Source organism: Tasmannia lanceolata, unplaced genomic scaffold (genome assembly GCF_043159265.1).
Source record: "Tasmannia lanceolata isolate RefF3 unplaced genomic scaffold, GAP_Taslan_0.1 ptg000026l, whole genome shotgun sequence".
Lineage (NCBI taxonomy): Eukaryota > Viridiplantae > Streptophyta > Magnoliopsida > Canellales > Winteraceae > Tasmannia > Tasmannia lanceolata.
The window spans coordinates 9,331,403-9,352,762 of record NW_027518703.1 but is presented as its reverse complement, the minus strand read 5'-3'; the positions used below and the strand labels follow the sequence as shown (position 1 = coordinate 9,352,762).

At 39.1% G+C, this 21,360-nt stretch overlaps 1 protein-coding gene across 1 annotated transcript; it reads right to left on the bottom strand.

Moving 5' to 3' along the window:
- Positions 1–3,123: 3,123 nt before the first annotated feature.
- Positions 3,124–5,747, bottom strand: LOC143858855 (non-specific lipid transfer protein GPI-anchored 6-like). Its single transcript, XM_077369563.1, has 3 exons — positions 5,333–5,747; positions 3,536–3,622; positions 3,124–3,362 (listed from the first exon to the last, which is right to left on the bottom strand). The coding sequence occupies exons 1-3, from the start codon at positions 5,676–5,678 to the stop codon at positions 3,199–3,201; spliced, it is 597 nt and encodes a 198-aa protein (XP_077225678.1). The 5' UTR covers positions 5,679–5,747; the 3' UTR covers positions 3,124–3,198.
- Between the last annotated feature and the right edge of the window lie 15,613 nt (positions 5,748–21,360).

Here is a 21,360-nt window from a genome sequence, read left to right as displayed (position 1 = left end):
GCTTTTTGGGGCACAACCTAAATTGGTTGTGTCCCAAAAATCATTTCCATAGATTGATCCTAACCCTCCGATCTATAGAGGGTTAGGACCAACCCTCTAACATTCTAATCAGAGGGTTAGGATAAACCTACGGAAATGCTTTTTGGGGCACAACCTATTTAGGCTGTGGCCCATCTAATGGACGGTTCGGATCATCCTATGGTGCGGGCCATACCGTACTTTTAATAAAGTGAGGAGTGTCCTCATCAAAATACGGTAGTGCGGATAACATTTCCCAAAAACATCTTAAAAAATACGGCAAAAATCCGGGTGACATGCGGGTCGACCCGGCCCGTACGGGCCCGGCGTGAGAACCACATTTTCTACTCCGGAACCACTAGGGAACCAAATTTTATACCTCGGAACCACTAGGGAACCAAATTTTATACCTCGGAACCACTAGGGAACCACATTTTATACCCCGGAACCACTAGGGAACCACATTTTCTACCCCGGAACCACTAGAGAACCATATTTTATATGCCGGAACCACTAGGGAACCACATTTTTTACCTCGGAACCACTACGGAACCACATTTTATACCTTAGAACCATTAAGGAACCACATTTTATACCTTGGAACCACTATGGAACCACATTTTATACCTCGGAACCACATTTTATACTCTCGAACCACTACCGAACCACATTTTATGCCTCGGAACCACTATGGAACCACATTTTCTACCCCGAAACCACCCCGGAACCACTAGGGAAACACATTTTATACCTCGAAACCACTAAGGAACCATATTTTCTACTTCGGAACCACTAGGGAACCACATTTTTTACTCCAGGACCACTAGGGAACCACATTTTCTACCCCGGAACCACTAGGGAACCACATTTTATACCCCGGAACCACATTTTATACCTCTGAACCACTACGGAACCACATTCTATACTCCGGAACCACTACGTAACCACATTTTATACTCCGGAACCACTAGGGAACCACATTTTATACTCCGGAACCAGTAGGGAACCACATTTTATACTTCGGAACCACTACGGAACCACATTTTATACTCCGGAACCACTACGAAACCACATTTTATACCCCGGAACCACTAGGGAACCACATTTTATATCCCGGAACTACTAGGAAACCATATTTTATACCCCAGAACCATTACGGAACCACATTTTATACACCAGAAACACTAGGGAACCACATTTTCTACCCTGAAAGTACTACGGAACCACATTTTATACCCCGGAACCACTACGGAACCACATTTTATACCTCGGAACCACTAGGGAATCACATTTTATACCTCAAAACCACTAGGGAACCACATTTTCTACTCCGGAACCACTAGGGAACCACATTTTATACCCCGCAACCACTACGGAACCACATTTTATACCTCGTAACCACTAGGGAACCACATTTTATACCCCGGAACCACTAGGAAACCACATTTTATACTCCGCAACCATTACGGAACCACATTTTATACCTCGTAACCACTAGGGAACCACATTTTATACCCTGGAACCACTAGGGAACCACATTTTCAACCCCGAAACCACTTGGGAACCACATTTTATACGCTGGAACCACTAGAAAACCACATTTCATACCCCAGAACCACTAGGGAACCACATTTTATACCCTTGAACCTAGTACGGAACCAAATTTTATACCTCGGAACCACTGGGGAACCACATTATATACGCCGGAACCAGTACGGAACGACATTTTCTACCCCGGAACCAGTACGAACCAAATTGGGTAGAAACAAGTAATGGTCTTTTTCCAACAGAGAAAATTGTGGTTCTAACTTTCTTTTAAAACCCAAGAAAACAATTATACAACTAACATAGAACAAATTGGGTAATTTCTCTGTTTTTTTGAACACAAAACAATGAAAACAATGAAAACCTTGATAAAATGTTAAAACCCAACAAAACTGAAAACCTTCATAAAATGTTAAAACCCAACAAAATATGAAAACCTTCATAAACTGTTAAGCCCTATTCAAGTAGAGGAGCATAGACCTACTTGGAGCTATGTTTATCACCGAAGTTCAAATTTCTCACAAATAATGGTGTTTTTTTTTTAACAAAATACAATGGGATTTGAGCTTCCAAATGATGCCAATGGCTGCACTGGGTGTTTTTCACGTTGGATGGGTGAGGAAGAAGAAAGAAAAACGTGAACATAGGGATTAGAGCATAAAAATGGTGGGAAAATGAAAGTGGGGGTATATTTGTCCTAAAACTCATTCTCTCTCACCTGACAGCCCTTTTTTTACAAAATTTATATATCTACCTTTTATTCACAATTTAGCATAAACTTTGCATTTTTTTAATCATTTGCCCTTGTAATTATAGAGAATAAAAATACAACAAGGTACGATCATTACTCTCTCTCTTTCTCTCTCTAAATGATTTAGATCTTGGAGAAGGTGGACCCCATAAAAGTATGTATTTTTTAAAAGAATACATGGACTTACCTAGTTCAAAGATCCAAACCACTCATTTGTTGGGCCCCAACGTGAAGAGGCATCGCCCATAAAATCATCTCCATAGGATGATCCAAACCCTCCGATCAACCTTTACGAATCAGAGAATTAGAATTCATCATAAAGAGATGATTTTATTTAGGAAAGGCCTATTTACAATGTGGTCCTTCAAATGAAGGGTCTGGATAATGGAATAATGTGGTCCGCAATGAATTTTTTTTAAATAAATATGAGTGCACGTATTTTATAAAAATAGAGTTGACCCGTCTGGTTCAAAGATCTAAAAGGGTGCGTCGCACTTTTCAGCCACCATAATTTTTGGGGCGTCCTTCGACAATTTCAAATAACTCAACTTGTCACATGAGAGAGAGAGAGAGAGAGAGAGAGAGAGAGAGAGAGGACTATGGTACTAACTCTACTTGTCATGAGAGAGAGAGAGAGATTCACGTTGCATGAAATGAGGTAACACGTTGCGTAACAACATAGTAATATAATGTTGAACTATGAAAAATCTAAGCTGAAATGAATTGGGGTGGAGTCTTCCTAAACCCTAACCACCAAAAATACAAGGCATACAAAACACGAGAGAGATTCACGTTACTGCATTACTGGAATGAGGCATAGTAATATTATGTTGAACTATGAAAAATCTAAACTGAAATGAATTGGGGTGGAGTATTCCTAAGTCCTAACCACCAAAAATCACAAGGCATACAAAACCCCATATATAAAACCCAACAATCATATCCTTTAGAAGCAACCCATTAACACTTCTCCCACCATTACTGTTCCCCCCATTCGTTCCACCACTGTTGCTCGGACTATTGCCCACAACCGTCGAGTTTCCATTCCCTGAAAACACCACCCAACAATTTTTACCAAACGTTAAAACATAGAGGAAAAAGATATGCTATCCCCTTTTTCTGATTTTCCACTCCTTTTTGTTTGTCTTTTCCCAAACAAAATATCAAAATTACACAAAAACCCACCTAAAAAGAAAAGAAAAGAAAAAACTTGTTGATTACCAGTAGTAGTGTGCGTGCCATTAGTAGTGGCAGCAAATTGTTCGAACACCTTAGCCTCTGGTGAATGTGGAACCAAGTGTAAAAGATCTATACAAAATGAACCAGAGCACGTAGACTTGCCATGTTAGTAAATAATATATCCATATATTGGGGAAAAAACGAAATAAATGTAAGTTCTGCCCCTAAGGGATTTGTTATGGAGTAGGGACCATCCCAGTAGGCATTTCGCGGATGGGCTGTTGCATGTGAGAGCAGCCACCTCAGTTGAATTACATGAATAAGACAAAATCTGAGCCTTTGTGGCTGCTCTTACACGCAACAGCCCGTCCATGAAATGCCTTTTGCGATGGTCCCTAGCAAATCTCTAATAAAAATATTAATGAATAAAAGTTTCCTTTTACCATCCATGATTTAGAAGGAAATGATACGACTATGGTTAGTTTTTAGGGATATAATCATAAACAGGAGGTTCTCTAAATAAATAAAAAATATAGGGTTGGTTCAAGTAGGAAATTTTAGAATTTTTTTTCTATGGGGACTTTTTAGACAATCCTTGCAAGTGAAATGATAAATTGCCACCATAATTTGAGGAAGAGCCAGAGATCTAGGAAGTTGAATCAGAGGATGAGTGACGTCTTGGAACTTGGGGTTAAAGTGGTTCGTGAATCCTTTGTGTGTTCACTTTTGCTTGGATATTGTTTGTAAGGTTAGGTCTTGTCTTTGCTCTCTTTGTATGTAGCCTTATTCTTGCGATTAGGGGTACAGCTCGGGTCAAGTTGAGGCCAACCCGAGATAGCATTCCCTTAGCACTAAGCCGACCCAATCTGAGCCTCGGGTTGAGGATGGTCAACCATAACCCATCCTGCCTCCAAATCGGGTCGGGTTGAGTCGAGTTCATCTAGGGCAAAAAACATAATCCTAAGAAAATCATGAAAAAATTAGAGGACGGAGGTTGGTTTTGGGTTGGGTCAGGTTGCCAAGGCCTCAATCCTAACCAAACCCGAAATTAAATCGGGCTGGCTTTTCCAAACCCAACCCTAGAAAATGCCAACCCAACCCGAGCCAAAATCGGGTTGAACCTGTCGGGTTCGGGTTGAGCCCGACCCAAGTTGCTCCCCTACTTGTGATAGGGTTAGTGCTGTGTGTTCGCTGGTTGTAATACTTTTCACATTTTAATAAACCGGAGGGGTCCCTGCCAAACCCCAGCTTACTTATCAAATAAAAAAGGGAAATGATAAATTCGTCTCTTTTCTTTATATGGGACAGCTAACTCCAGTTTATTATGTGGCAGTTAGGTCCATTAAACATTTAAACGCCTCCCGCGTGAAGTACATCAGCCCCCTTTGAGATACAGGGGAGGAGTGGATATATCACTTCCCAATTCCCATAAAGGTTGTTACAATTCCCAAAATGCTATCAACAACCGATTTAAAAAGGGACATGACATCAGTACAACCATGTTTTGATAATTGCACTGACCCATCTTGTCTTCTATTATAAGGGCATCAAAGGGTTACTACAATTCACAAAATGCTCTTACAAACCAATTAATAAGGAAAAGACCAGCTGCGTTTGTGCAATTATTTAAGAATGGTTATGCTGATATCATTTCCCTTACTAAAGTGCAAAGAGTAATAATGTCCTGAGAATTGTTGAGGTATAAATGATTAAATAGCACCATCTCTAACAACTTAAGCTTATGGAGTAAATGGTTGTTTCACATGGTATCAGAACTAGTGCGTCCCAAAAATTTTGCCACTCTTAAAAAACCTATGAATTACTATTGTGTGTACTTACCGATGCATTGAGTCATGTTCACATTTGTAGAGGAATTGCAAACGGTTGGGAGATTGACGGCCAGGGTGCCATTGATCGTTAAACCGAGCTGTGGAGCATCTCTATCTTTGATGAGGATACAAAGGCATTTCTGGCTCTTCTCCAGGGCTTGCGCCAGAGCCGTGCAACAACCCGGTGCGGGCACCCTTGTGTTTCCCTGTACATAAGAAAGACAAGGGGCGATAGGGATTATCGAATCGGCACACTCGGCCCTATCACTAGCAAAGTCCGATCTCGCAATTCCGATCAACAAAAATACTACAATCAATGGCAATCCGATGGTTGTAATGCCTCTAGCTGTGGCCATGGTTGTGAAGAAAGAGGATGAAGAGCTTGTTGGGTATGAAGTTGTGTAGTGGTCACCCCTTATAAACTATGGGTTTCTCTTCTAAAAGGGAAAGAAATGAGAAAGAGAGGGAATGGGTAAGAGGGCCAGCAAATTTTACATTGGTTAAAGATGGAAAATGGACCCATGTGAACATTGACTAGAAGTGCTTGACTTGTAATTGAGAAAATTTGTTCTAGAATAATGATGGATGATTTTAATGGAAAAATACCTAGCCAAGTATATAGGTCACTTTGTGCTTGTCTTTTTGGCAAGCATTTGGAAAGTTTTCTTTGAGCTTATTACAGTTATTAGTCACTTCTGAGAATAATGACCATATTTCTAAAAAGTCCCTAAATACTACAAACTTTTTATTACGAGTTTCACATTTGTAGAGGAATTGAACTGAGTAGTGTTCACGTTTCACGTTTGTAGACGAATTGCATTGAGTCTCGTTCACATTTGTAGAGGATTTGCATCGAGTCATGTTCACATCTGAGTCATCCTTGAAGGACAAATATTCGTAAAAAGTCCCTATTTACCAACACAAAGTATTTATGATTTGGATGATCTCAAACAGGATCACTTGGAACTCTCTGAAAATGTTCAAAATCCCTTCGACACACAAAATTTTCAAAGAAAGTAAAACCCTTGAGAAATTCTAATTTCGGCGGATCAAATGAAACACACTGGAAATGAAAAAAAAAAAAAAAGCTTTTAGGGATCAAATGAAACACACTAAAAATTCTATTTTTTTAAAATTTTCGCCGGGATAGAAAATTTAAAACTCAAAGGGGCATTTTTATAAACAAAAAGTTAGTGCTGCTTGTATGTGAACATAAGTAGCATCAAGGGACTTGTTGGAAATGTTTTTTAAAAGGTTAAACTTTTAGCTTAAGTCATAATTCTTGATGATTAATCGGCATCCATTCTTTCAGCTAAAGATCTAATTTTTTAATTAGTATTAAACTATTAATTGACTGTCAATCGAGGTTTAGAGATTAGCGTGATCAATTCTCCAGCCCACAATTTTTGGTTGGTTGATACCTGTCTCGTTTTTTAGAATCTGTGATTACCCGTGTGTCGCCATGCATAGGATGGTTGTGATGATGTGGGCCCAATCTTAAAATCTCATTTACCCCATGTCATTAAATTAAGCGGGTGATTATTTAAGTGAATGCAGGATTAATTAGTGGAGACATGAGAGGTGAAGAGTAAATGCATTTGAGAGGATGGGGCCCACTTCTAATTGAAAATGTGTTGCTTGAGAGCTTGGCCGCGGCCAGAAATATTTTGGTTCTTGGGACTTTTGTGGAATAAAAAACTTCCTGGGAGATTGGTGGGAAAAAAAACTCTCTGGAAGTATTCCGGTAAAATAAAAATCCCATGTTTGGTTGACCGGACTATGGTGGGAAAAAGGAACCAAAATAACTTTTTTCTTCCCAACAGTTCAAGCAACCAAACAAAGCAGGATTTGAGAGGATGGGCCGACTTCTAATAGAAAATGTGTTGCTTGAGAGCTTGGCCGCCCACAGCCGACTTAGAGATAGAGAGACTTGGAAACTGGAGAGACCTCTGAATGTAGACCTTGGAAAATCTCATGATGCCGGTCCTGTAGTCAGTAGTCTGCACCAATCTTCAATAGACACGTGGGAGACGGCAAATGCAGCCAATTAGAAGGGACCATATTGAATTGAATTTTACTAACACCCTTTCTTCCCCGGTCTACTCCCTCGTAGCGTGAAAGGAGTCAGAAACATGGTTTCAAATTTCAACCGAAATCCATATTTCGGTCAATACCCAAACCGAAATGCTCCGAAACCGAAATTTACCAAATTGACTCAAATTTCCTTAAAAAATATATATTTTTTTTACCAAAATCCTGCCCAAAGAAACGACATTTCTTTGTTTTTTACCGTATTTCGGTTGAAATTTTGAGACTTGGGCAGAAATTTGTACCGAGACCGAAATTTAAAACCATGGTACTTATACATGGTTTTAAATTTCGACCGAAATTCGACCGACACCGAAATGATGAAAACCCAAAACGGTATTTTATTTCGGTCGAAATTTTGATATTTCCGAAATTTCACCCAAAAAACCTGATTTTTTTAAGTTAATTTAATATTTCACCAAAATTTCGGCTGAAATTTAATATTGAATAAAATAGTCTTTTCTTTGTTGTACCGGATTTCGACCGAAATTTTAAACCATGCTTATAAAATACACTAAAAGGAGGTGGCCGGGGAAGAAAAGGGGGAAATATATCACTTCCCTTTTACCCATTCAATGTGAAGTAGTTGGCTAATTCTATTTTGATTGCCCATTGATTTATCAGTAGGAACACTCGACACGCAACAATTTGATAGAATTTGAAACGAGTCAAGTGACAGGCCCCACGTGAAAGGACATTTACACCTTCAATATGAACTGCTATCCGTGATATATTAGGCCCTTTTTTCACTTGGGACAGCCGCATCTAGTGCATTTATGACTTCTCTTTTACACTAGTGGGGGCTGTCCCAAGTAAAAATTAGGGGCGAATGTCATTTCTCTTTTGTCTTGGTCGTCTGTTTTTTATCTTCCACGCCCTAAAAACAACGTTAACCAAGAAACATGACAATTGACTAGAAGGATACTTTCTTTTGGAAGTTTTCATACAGTGTATTCTTTAGGAAATTACGTCAAACGGGTCAAAGGGTTCGATTTTGCTTTTCCTAACAAGTTTTTGAACGAAATACCCTTCCACCCTCGAAATACACATTAAGGCATAAAAAATAGATAAAACAGTGTTCCCTTCTTTTTCTACCAACCCTTCTTTTCCCCTAATCCCCATTAACGCCCGGAACAAAAAAAAGAGAAAAATGTGAGTTTTATTTTTGTCATATTAAGGTTTGTGCTTGTAACCCCTAATATCTCATCTAATATGTTTGATAACTCTGCCTTTTTATGATGGTGTATAAGGGTGTATTAAGGGTTTATAAGGGCTCATAAGTGTTATTAATGTTTGATGGCCCTACCATTGAGTTGAACCCTTGCTATGTATTTCTTAACTGTCGTGATTAGGGTTGTCTACGGGTTTATAAGGGTTGATAAGTGTTATTAATATTTGATGGCTCTGTTATTGAGTTGAACCTTTGCTAGGTATTTCACAACTGCCGTGACTAGGGTTGTCTAAGGGATTATCCAAAAAATAATCTCTTATTTTTTAGCTTTGATAATCCCATAGAAAATATATCACTTCCCTTTTACCCATTCAATGTGAAGTAGTTGGCTATTTCTATTTTGATTGCCCATTGATTTATCAGTAGGAACACTCGACACGCAACAATTTGATAGAATTTGACACGACTCAAGTGACAGGCCCCACGTGAAAGGACATTTACACCTTCAATATGAACTGCTATCTATGATATATTAGGCCCTTTTTTTTACTTGGGACAGCCGCATCTAGTGCATTTATGACTTCTCTTTTCCACTAGTGGGGGCTGTCCCAAGTAAAAATTAGGGGCGAATGTCATTTCCCTTTTGTCTTGGTCGTCTGTTTTGTATCTTCCGGGCCCTAAAAACAACGTTAACCAAGAAACATGACAATTGACTAGAAGGATACTTTCTTTTGGAAGTTTTCATATAGTGTATTCTTTAGGAAATTTCGTCAAACGGTACCTCAAAATATCTGAAATAGTGAGATGGAACTCTTGAATTTCAAACTTGTCAAAGGGTTCCATTTTACTTTTTCTGACAAGGTTTTTGAACGAAATACCCTTCCACCCTCGAAATACACATTAAGGCATAAAAAAGGGATAAAAAAGTGTTCCTTTCTTTTTCTACCAACCCTTCTTTTTCCCCAATCCCCATTAACACCCGGAACAAAAAAAAGAGAAAAAAGTGAGTTTTATTTTTGTCATATTAAGGTTTGTGCTTGTAACCCCTAATATGTACTGGAAACCACCTTTAAGTCCATGACCCTATTTTATTCCAATTTGTCCAATTGAAAACACCATAGATAAGCTCCATTAAGACACAACTTTATAGCTCCTTTTAGAGTCTTGAAGTTTATGTTAGAGAGTTTAGAACCCCTGTGTAAAATTATAGAAAAATGCCCGAATCAATGGTTACTCTTCTTTTACAGTATGATGGACATTTGAAGGATGATGTTTCTTGGGACTATGTCGGGGGGAGGAAGACATTGTTATCGGTTTTCCGCCGAATTAATTTTGATGAATTTCAAAGTGCAATCCAAACAAGAATTGGTATAAAAGAAATGAATGTTTTACTATCGATCAAATGTCGATACGTTGTTGATCCATATATAATCACTTTAATCGACGTTGATGATGATGATATCCTTCAAACAATGTTGAGGATGTTTGACAGAGACATGTTTAATTCTGTGATGATATACATAACGAAAACCATAAGTGAGGACGGTATTAATTCTTTGAATTCATCAATGCTTCCCCCAAACAATGTTTGTAGTAGTAGAACCTCTACTAATCCTAACATTCCATTTACTCTGATTCCGCTCCAAGAATGTGCACGCGAAGGAGATAATGTCAAACTTCGCCCGCGTTTTGAAGTGGACTTGCAAAAAGACTACGAAAGTGAATTTGTAAGTGAAGAGATCCTTGATACCAGTATAGGAGTTGGTCCAGGAGAACACAGCATAAGGTATTTTTGTTCTTTGGTAATCTTTCAAGACTTTCATAGTTCAAATTATGAATTAATCATATGGATCGAGGCTGATTATATATTTTCGAACTATACAGGTCTCGATTTGACTTAAATGAAACATTGGCAAGTGGTTTGCATGCTAACCATGTTATCGGAGGTATGGATGAGTTACAAAATGTTGGAGATCAACGCAACATAGGGTATTTTTGTTCTTTGGTAATCTTTCAAGACTTCCATAGTTCAAATTATGAATTAATCATATGGATTGAGGCTAATTATATATTTCTGAACTATACAGGTCTCGATTTGACTTAAATGAAACATTGACAAGTGGTTTGCATGCTAACCATGTTACCGGAGGTATAGATGAGTTACAAAATGTTGGAGATCATGAAGTGGACGTCAATAATGTTTCTGAAAATGATTTCTGTGTAAGAGGTTTAGATTATGAAGAAGAAAGAAATGATGATAATGATGATGATGATTATGATGATCATGAAAATATCGTTGTTAGTCAAACCGCTCAGCCTATCAACAGAGGCTACAACGGAGGCTTTCCTATCAGAGGGGGTACTCCTATCAGAGGTCGTACTCAATCGGTTCTGAGTGACGGTAGTGGGCCAATGGAAGTATATGACATGTTTGTTGGAGCCAAGAGATAGAAGCTGATACATTAAAATTTGACCAGTTAACAGTTGGGGCAATGTTTTATGACATGAGACACTTCAAGAAGGTTGTTCGAGAATATGATATTCGACAGAGATTCATCTTTAAGAAGGCAATGTCATCACGCAAAAAGTACTCCGTTCGATGCAAGGAAGATGGTTGCAAATGGCGTATAACGGGTGTGAATCATATGATTTTTGTGGTAGTGAAGTTGTTTGTTGCGGACCATACGTGTACAGCTAAAATAAGGGGCAATGATCACCCACTCGTTACAGCAGCTTGGGTAGCTGAGACATGTTTACGTTTATTCGCTCGCCCAGAGGACGTCTGTCCGTAAAGTCCCTTGAAACTACAGATTCCGTCGATTTGATAACTCGAACGTGTAGTTGTCGTGCCTTCCAAACATATGGACCTCCGTACGGACATGCAATCGCAGCTATTAACATCACAGAATTCGAGCCGTATGATTACTGCGACGAATGTTTTGATGCAGAGAGGTATCAGGATACATATGCTAAGGTTGTACACGCAACAGTAGATCGGACACAATGGCATGAAAATCCTGAACCGTTGATGACAATATTACCACCGCTTGCGAAGCGACTCCGCGAAGGCGACGTACGAGAAGAACGGATAGCGAGTTGAAAGGTGGATTACATTACAAGTGCACCCGATGCCGACAACTTAGTCACAATAGAAGAAGTTACAAAGAACCTCCCGTCGTCGGACCGAATCTCGACGAAACTGCTATTGGACCTTCTGCACCAATACTCATGAGGTCGGGCATACCTTGTTAAGCTCCCTTCTTTGCATAAGGGTGTGGTTTTTTTGAGGAGAAGTTGTATATGATTTTTTTATCTACTCATATACTCTTATGAATTTTTTTGTTATTTTGTAAACAGTGCTTGTATTCAGATACACTTATAAATTTTTGGGAGTAGAAGTCACCCTGTTTTTGAAACGGTAACGGATCGATTGCTCAATTATTACAGTGGGTCCCACAGTTTAGCATAACTCGGCCTGATATGGTCAAGTAATAATAGAGGTCCCCTCCATCCCTAGTGATTTCTAAATTTTCATATGTGATACTCCCATTTCATCTCTTGGTTACCCCATTTTCATATGTGATACTCCAATTTTCCTTGACCTCGTAACCCCTTCCAAGCCCAACAGACATGAACCAAAAAGTTTCCAGGTGTGATAACCCCCAATTTCATCTCTTGGTCACCCAATTTTCATATGTGATACCCCCATTTTTCTTGACCTAGTAACCCCTTCCAGGCCCAACAGATAAGAACCGAAATTTTTCCAGGTGTGATACTCCCATTTCATCTCTTGGTCACCTCATTTTCATATGTGATACCCCCATTTTCCCTTACCTGGTAACCCCTTTAAGGCCCAACAGACATGAACCAAAATTTTTTCAGGTGTGATGACCCCATTTCATCTCTTGGTCACCCCATTTTCATATGTGATACCCCCATTTTCCTTGACCTGGTAACCCCTTTCAGGCCCAACAGACATGAACCGAAAATTTTCCAAGTGTGATAACCCCATTTCATCTCTTGGTCACCCCATTTTCATATATGATACCTCCATTTTCCTTGATCTGGAACCCCTTCCAGGTAAAAGAGGGTTGTAAGCCTGTAATATTTTTAAAATAAACAAAACCGCCTGAGGGGTATTTAGTTAAAAAAAACATGTCAGAAAAAGTAAAATGGACCCATTTCACAAATTTGAAATGTGGGGGTACCGTTTCACTATTTTTGCTATTTTTTGGACCCTTTTGACCAAATTTCCTATTCTTTATAGAATAAAGTGGGACCTACATTATTATAGGATCCCAACGTGGTCTCTTGGGCCTTAACAAAGTAGGCTCTGCCTTAAAAATTATCTCCATAGGATGATTCCAATTCTTGGATCTGTTGAGCTTTCTATAATGTCCTGTCCTACTACATATCAGCCCTAGGATCATACCATGTAGATGATATTTGGAGCACGACCTATTTAAATTGGGGCCCAACAAATGAAAGGTAGATAAAATCCATTTAAAAGTGGTGAATTGTATTTACACCATCAAAATGTATTCAATTTAAGAGTGGTAAAAATTTAGAGTGGTAAAACCTATTTAAGAGCGGTAAATAGTATCTGTAACTGCAAGGCTTATCCGGAGTTTGTAGGAGCAGTAAAACATAAGAATGGTAAAATCTAATCTAATCTAATCTAATCTAACTACTATATATAAAGGCAAAATGATGAGTTAAGTTCTTCCACCCTTTGCCGTTATTTCCGCTTGTGTCCCACTGCCATAATTCCAATTGTATCCCACATGTAAGGGCATTTGTGTCATTTGCCGTTATTTCCTCTTGTGTCCGCCTTTTGATCCACACGTCAGGATTACTCTAACATCTGTCTCTATGAGAAATTATTTGAGGGTAAAATCGCAATCTACATACGAAAAGTACCGACACAGGGTACCTGTCTATGACAATTATGGCAAAAAACTACCAAGAAGAAGTAAAGACATATGACAATGATGAAAGAACTACTTTATATTACTCATGCAGGACACTTGTAAAATATTGATGGATTTCGGGCACCTGAAGAGGAACAATAATTATGGAAACCCCTATCGATTGGAGGGCTAGGATTAGCCTATATCGATTGGAGGGCTAGGATCAACCTATGGAAATGGTTTTACGGGCACAACCGATTGATGTCGTGTTCCATCACATGACGGTTTAGATCAACCTATAACCCTCTATAGATCGGAGGTTCGGATCAACCTATGACAATTATTTTTGGGGCACAACCTATGTAGGAAGTGGCCCATCCAAAGAAATTTCTTTTCTTTTTGTCTGGGATTTACACGTCAGCATTACTCTTCTACCATTAACCCCTTTGTTGATATCTAACATCCATCTCTATGAGAAATTATTTCAGGGTAAAATCGTAATCTACATACGAAAAGTGCCGACACAAGGTACGGGCCATACCGTACATTTTAATAGAGTGAGGAGCGCGATCATCAAAATACAGTGAGTAGTGCCATTATAAAATATGGTAATGAGAACATTAGCACTATATATAATTCCAAACCTTCGTTGTTACCTGGATGTTCCCACGCAGGTTGGGTTCAACCCGAATTTGGGTTGGGTCGGGTTAAGCTTTTTCGCAAATCGGGTTGGGTTGGGAAAAATCAACCCCAATTGAAAATCGGGTTGGGCTGTCGGGCAACCCGACCCGACCCGAAACCCTAATTTGGGTTCCATATGAAGAAGTTCTGTATATGTGTGTTTTTCTTTTTCAACATTGAAATAGTCTCCACAGTCCAGGGTTGGGTTGGGAAAAATCAACCCCAATTGGAAATCGGGTTGGGTTGTCGGGTAACCCGACCCGACCCGACCCAAAACCCTAATTTGGGTTCCATATGAAGAAGTTCTGTATATGTGTGTTTTTCTTTTTCAACATTGAAATAGTCTCCACAGTCCACAATAGACAGTTTGGATAATCCTATGGTGCGGGCCATACCGTACTTGAATAAAGTGAGGAGTGTGATCATCAAAATATAGTAGTGCGGATAATACTTCCCTTTGTTAACTGTTAGCCCCTATTTGGTTTGGATTTTGAGAACCGATTGTGAGTTAAAAACTGATTATTGTTGACTCACTATTGGATCTCAAAATTCAAAACAACTCGGCTTGAGTTGAGGTGGTCAACAATTGGTACCATATCAAATCGGGTCAGCCCGACCCAACCCAACCCGAATTAGGTTGGGTTGACACCCAAGTTGCACCCCTAACGATGACGAAAAAACTACTTTTCCTTATTCACTATGTGCGGGTCAAATTACAGAAATGTTGATATTACGAATGCAGGACACCTGTAAAAATATTGACAAATTCTGGGCACCTTAATAGGAACAACAATCATGGAAACCTCTATAGATTGGAAAGCTAGGATCAGCCTATGGAAATGATTTTACGGGCACAACCTATTAATGTTGTGTTCCATCACATGGACGGTTTAGATCAACCTATGATGTGGTATGTACAATTTTAAATGGATAATTTAAATGGATAGCACGTGCATCGCACGTGCATTTTTACTAGTTAATACAAGGACAAAACATAAACTTAATTAGAACGATAAAAAGGGGAAATGTTATCAGCACTACTGTATTTTGATGAGGACAATCCTCACTTTATTCAAAGTACGGTATGGCCCGCACCATAAGATGATCCAAACTGTCCATTAGATGGGCCACAGTCTAAATAGGTTGTGCCTCAAAAATCATTCCCATAGGTTGATCGATCCTAACCCTTCAATCTATAGAGGGATAGGATCAAGCCTCTAACATTCAGATCGAAGGGTTAGGATAGATCAACCTATGGAAATGATTTTTGGGGGCACAACCTATTTAGGCTGTGGCCCATCTAATGGACGGTTTGGATCATCCTATGGTGCGGGCCATACCATACTTTGAATAAAGTGAGGAGTGCCCTCATCAAAATACAGTAGTACTGATAACATTTCCCAAAAAAAGTTTATTATCATTACTTTCTGTTCTTCCGCATTTTCATGGTTTTTATTCTTCATCTTCCTTCACTTTTTTTACACGTTTTCGGATTAGTTTTATTTTGTTCCATTCTTGATATTTTGTATAGATTTTTACCTATTTTCGAATATAATATGACTGAAAAACTTGGTTCCAAACCAATAAATCGAACCGAACCGGGCCTTTCGGTTTGGTTTTTCTGGGCAATGGTTCGGTCATGGTTAAGACTTTTACCAAACCGATCCCATCACCCCCTTCCTGCACAAAAATAAAAATAAAAATGGCACCTCCCTTCTTTTGTCTTCTTATTAGAGGGAATTTTTGCCATTTTGGATAGTCTAGGGGAATCATGTCAATGCAGTCACCTAAGGGTATCAAACCTAGATATAAATGTAACATAAAAGCCTCATTTGAGGGAGGATTTTGTTTTAAGCTGTGCAAAGCTACAGATTGCAGAGAAAGGAGAGGGCTGGAGTGTTAGAGAGAACGAGTAGAAGAGAGAGCTAAGAGTTGAGGAAGAGAGAGAACAGAGAGGAGAGAAGGGAAGGAAGGCAAAACCGAACCGGTCAAAATTGGTTCAGTTTGGTTCGGTTATACCCCCCATCAGTTCGATTACGGTTTGGATTTTTTCCAAACCGATGGGATTGGTTCGGTTCAAAAAACCTCCCTGAACCGAACTGGACTGAACCATGTGCAGCCCTAGTTTGACTTCGACCACTGAACTTGAAAAAATAAGACGACGACAAAAGACAGGAAGAAGAAAAGGGGGAAGAAAGAAAAATTCAAAAAATTACATAGGATAGGAAGAATACAAAACGAAAAGAAAAAAGAGGAAAAAGCATGGGAAGAAAAAAAATAGAGAAATAAAAGAGGAAAAACCATGGGAAGAAAAAAAATGGAGAAATCAAAGAGGAAAAAGCATGAGAGAGAGAGACTTCGGTCATCATCTGAAAAACAAACGAACCAATTGGGGCAAACTTTGGTATCATTTGACAAACAAACCTAAACAAACAAACCCACAAGTGTGTATGTGCATATGCCGGGATAATAAACTCTACTTTACAAATAAAGAATGCAAAACCGAAGAGCAAGAAAGATAATAAGTGCAAGCACAAACTAAACCACAACACCAAATTTACTTGGAAAGCCCTCCAAAAGAAGAAAACAATGGGACAAATCCAAGAAAGATCCACTAAAATAAAAGAATAGAATATCATATTATTTTCCTTCTCAAGTTCTCTGTCCTAAACTTGAGGTTTATCATAAATATGAAGAGACAAGAAAGACAGAGTGATACAAGGTTACCTCAAATCACTTTTCTCCCCGCCACGAAACACCAAAGAATTAGGGGTGCAACTCGGGTCGGGTCGGGTTGAGGCAACCCGACCCAACCCGAGGAGCTCAATCTCCAACCCTAACCCAACCCAAGCCGATTCTCAACCCGGCATGGCTAACCCAACCCAACCCAAATTGGTTTTTCCCTAACCCGAACCCAACCCAACCCAACCCGAATTCCCAAGTTGGATCAGTTTAGACACTTCAGATGAAATATTTAGGAAGGGAAATGGCATCCAAGTTCAAAACCCAAGGGAAAAAAAACACTAATAGAACATGTGCACAGATTAAATAACTGCAAATGAAGCAAGGAAAGCATGACAATCACAATCACAAGGACATGCACCCTCTGTATCTCCACCTCATCTACACAACAGCAGCCATCTCTCCAGAGAATTATAGTTTTAAGGACAAAAAGTAGAAAAAAATAAAACGTCAAAAACTAAAAAAGCCAAAAAAAATGTTAATGTTTGCCGGGTTCCGGGTCGGGTTGCCTGATGCCCAACCCAACTCAAATTTTGGTTGGGTTGCCAAATCCCAACCCAGACCCGAACCCAATCCGAATTTTGTCAACCCAACCAGCCCAAAAATCGGGTTGAACCCGTCGGGTTTGGGTTCAACCCGACCCAAGTTGCACCCCTACAAAGAATAAGCCTTCTAACGAGTTGGATATGATCCGGTGTACAACCACAACAATACCCACTTTCCGTATAGAAAACCTCGAGGTTGGCTGTTAACAAGTAAGAATAGTCATGAAGCAATGTACTATTCTTCTTCTTCAAGTGCCTCAAACGAGGATGAATTTGATGGCTTCAAAACTTCCCTGGGAATACACCCTGAGAAAACACATTTTTTTCTATACTTTTTTCATCTCTTATCGAGTTTTTCCTTTCTCCCACGACATCTCATATCTCATCGCTCTCTCCCTTTTAAAAATAAGATCCTATTTCCCATTACAATTAAGAAACTCATAGTGGGTGTGTGTGTAGATATATGGCCCGTCTCATGGGATGGACGCCAACAATCTCCCCCTTTAGACCTATGAGGAGGGATACCCCATAGTTAATGCTCACATGATGCTCATCCCTACCAAGTTTCTGCATAGTTCAAGCTTCTCCTTTGGCACTGTCATCGTCATCATATCGAATGGTATATATGAATTCTCCTTTGGCACTGTCTTCGTCATCATATCGAATGGGTTTCAGTCTATATGAATCTTCTCAAACATCGTGAGTTCATTCTCTAGCACATCTCTCATTGAGTGATCTTCAAGTTAATATTGTAACAATGATCCTTTAGTAAACTAGTTAACTTTTAAGTTCTCTATTAATATAGAATCTTAATCATAAAAGGACACACATAAGAATCAAAATAACCTACAAGGGTGTCTGTGCATATGCCGGGAAAAATAAATCACACCACAAATAAAGAAAGCAAACCCGTAGGGCAAGAAAGATAATAAGTGCAGGCACAAGCCAAACCACAACACCAAATTTACGTGGAGAACCCTTCGGCATGAAAGAAGAATCACATGAAAAATCCGATAGAGATCCATTAAAATAACAGAATATTATACTATTTTTTCGTCTCAGGTTCTTTGTCCAAAACTTGAGGTTTATAATACATATGAAAAAGCCAGAAACAAATAGAGAGAGATATGGTTACCTCACATATCACTTTTTCTCCCCTCCAAGAAACACCAAAGAATAAGCCAAATGACCGAGGATACAATCACAACAACACCTACTTTCCGGGTAGAAAAGATTCAGGCTATAGATAACAAACTTGCCAAAGCACGCTGTCATTAACTTGTGAGAATAGTCCTGATGCGATGTGCACTTTTTCAAACCAAAATCGAATTGATGGCTTTAAAACTCCCCTGAGAACACACCCTGAGAAAATCACACTTTTTCTGTACTTTTTTTCTGGCTTCTTTTTTCTCTTTCACACTTCTTTTTCTCATCGCATCTCACGTCTCATCTTTCTCTCCTTTTTTAAAATAGGATTCTATTTCCTATTATAATTTGGAAACTCATAGTGTTATGTGTGGGTATATTGGCCCATCTCATGGGATTGACCCCACAACAATCTCCCTCCCTAGACTTACGAGGAGGGCTCCCCTGTATTTGGTGCTAACATGAAAACATGGCCGCCAAGGCTCTACATAGCTCATGTTTCTCCTTTGACATTGTCTTTGTCATTATATCTGATGAGTTTCGGTTTGTATGAATCATGTCATGAGTTCAGTTCTCTAGCACATCTTGTATCCAATGATACCTAACATCAATATGCTTAGTTTTTGAGTGATAAGTATCATTCTTATATCCATATCGCTTTGACTGTCAGTTTAGCACATACTTTGGTTCAAGTCCAATTCTTGAAGACACCTCTTCATCCACAACATCTCATTGTCGGCTTCAACACCTCTATATACTCAACTTCTATACTCGACTTCTAGAGTGGATAAAGCAACAAACTTCTACAACTTAGACGTCCGTGAAACGGCTCTCCTTGCAAAAGTAAATTAGTCTAAAGTAGACTTCCTGGTGTCCAAGTCACCAGTCATATCTGCGTTTGTGTAACCCTGTAACACAGGTTGTGAGCCTCCAAAACACAAACACAATTTTCATGACCCTTTTAAGGTACCTGAAAATCCATTCCATTGTGGCCCACAAGAAGCCCGCTAACCACACTGACGACATGTGCAAGATATATTGCCTTGTGCAAACCATAGCGTACATCACTCTCCCTAAAATTGATGCATGGGAACTTTCTCCAGTTATGATTTCTCCTTCTCAATTGAAGGACACTACTTGGAAGATAGCTTGAAGTGATTAGCAAGCGGTGTGCCAACTGTCTTAGCATCTTTCATATTGAACGTGTCAACTGTCAAGTACTCATTCAATCTACTTTTCTTGTGACAAACATAACTTAGCCTTCTTGTAAAAAATTATCCCCATGCCCAATATTTGCTCTGTTAATCCTAAGTCCTTCATGTCAAGGATTCGTTAAGCTCCTTTTTCAACTTATTAATCACATTAATATCTTGACCCACAATTAGCATGTCATCGACATAAAACAAAAGAATATTTAAGTTAGTTACAGAAAAGTATTTAGAATAGACAAAACATTTGTTCTTTTATATAATCTTGACCGACTATGAATGAGTCAAATTTCTTGTACCATTGCTCGGGGCCTGTTTCAACCTCTAAAGGCTATTCAACTTGCAAACTGTGTACCTTACCTTTTTCAAATCCCTTTGACTGCACCAGGAAGAAAAGTAGTTTTAACAGCTAATTACTCAAATTCCAGGTCTCGACTTGCAATTAAACCTAATATCACTCTAATCGATGTCATTTTTACCACGAGAGAAAAGATCTCATCAATACCCTGTTTCTGCCTGAAACCTTTCACTACCAATCTTGTCTTATATCAACTTGATGTTTTGTTCTTATGCAAGGCATCCATTTCCTCTAAATAGTTTTCTTCCACTCACAATTATGCTTGTCAACTTGGGCTTCTTAAAAAACTTTCAAGTTCACCCTCATCTATAAGCATTACATATTCGGCAGGAGACTATCTTTTTGAAGGTCATTTCTCAAGTGGATCTTCTCGAAAGAACTATTGATCATTCTCGGGGCTCTTGAGGATGGTGCTCAACATTATCATATACCGGCGCATCATTTTCAATTTCTTGACATTGGTCTTCTTGGATCTCTTCTCCATCTTCAACATGCGACATTGGAGGAACTGAAGTAAGATCGGGTACATCACCCACAACTTGTGGCTTCTCAACTTAATTAAAGTCTTCAATGGTCTGATCTTCATGGAAAACCATATCTCTACTTCTTAGCATTTTTGTATTTTCTAGATCTCATAATCTGTATCAAAACTCATCATCTCCATAACCCAGAAAGATGCAAGGTATAACCTCGTCATCAAGTTTAGACCTTTTTTCTTAGGTGCATGCATAAAAATCTTGCAGTCGAACACATTTAAGTGAGAATAAGAGACTTCTTTCCACCCATACCTGTTTTCGGGATATGATCATCTAAAGGAAATGGAGATAGATTAATTAAGTAAAATTTTGTTCCTAAATCCTCTCCCCAAAACGATTGAGGCAAGTACGTCATAGAGAGCATGCATCTAAATCTCTCCACAATGACGTGATTCATCCTCTCAGCTACACCATTGTGTTAGGGGTATGAGGACCTAGCTTCTCACGTCTCATCCCATGTTTAGCATAGTATCTGTCAAACACATAGAGGTATATTCTCCCTCACTATCAGTGCAAAGATACATCAATAGTCTACCTAGTTCTCTTTCAACCACAGCATTAAAAATTTGGAAATGTCTCACAAATCACTTTTCTCCCCTCCAAGAAACACCAAAGAACAAACCTTCCAACGAGTTGCATATGATCCGGTATAC

Excerpts from the sequence above, each read along its gene's own strand:
- LOC143858855 (XM_077369563.1), bottom strand. The coding sequence starts at position 5,678 with ATGGCCACAGCTAGAGGCATTACAACCATCGGATTGCCATTGATTGTA. Across the intron at positions 3,623-5,332 it reads GAACATGACTCAATGCATCG|ATCTTTTACACTTGGTTCCA; the intron begins GTAAGTACACAC and ends CATTTTGTATAG. Across the intron at positions 3,363-3,535 it reads TGGCACGCACACTACTACTG|GGAATGGAAACTCGACGGTT; the intron begins GTAATCAACAAG and ends TGGTGTTTTCAG.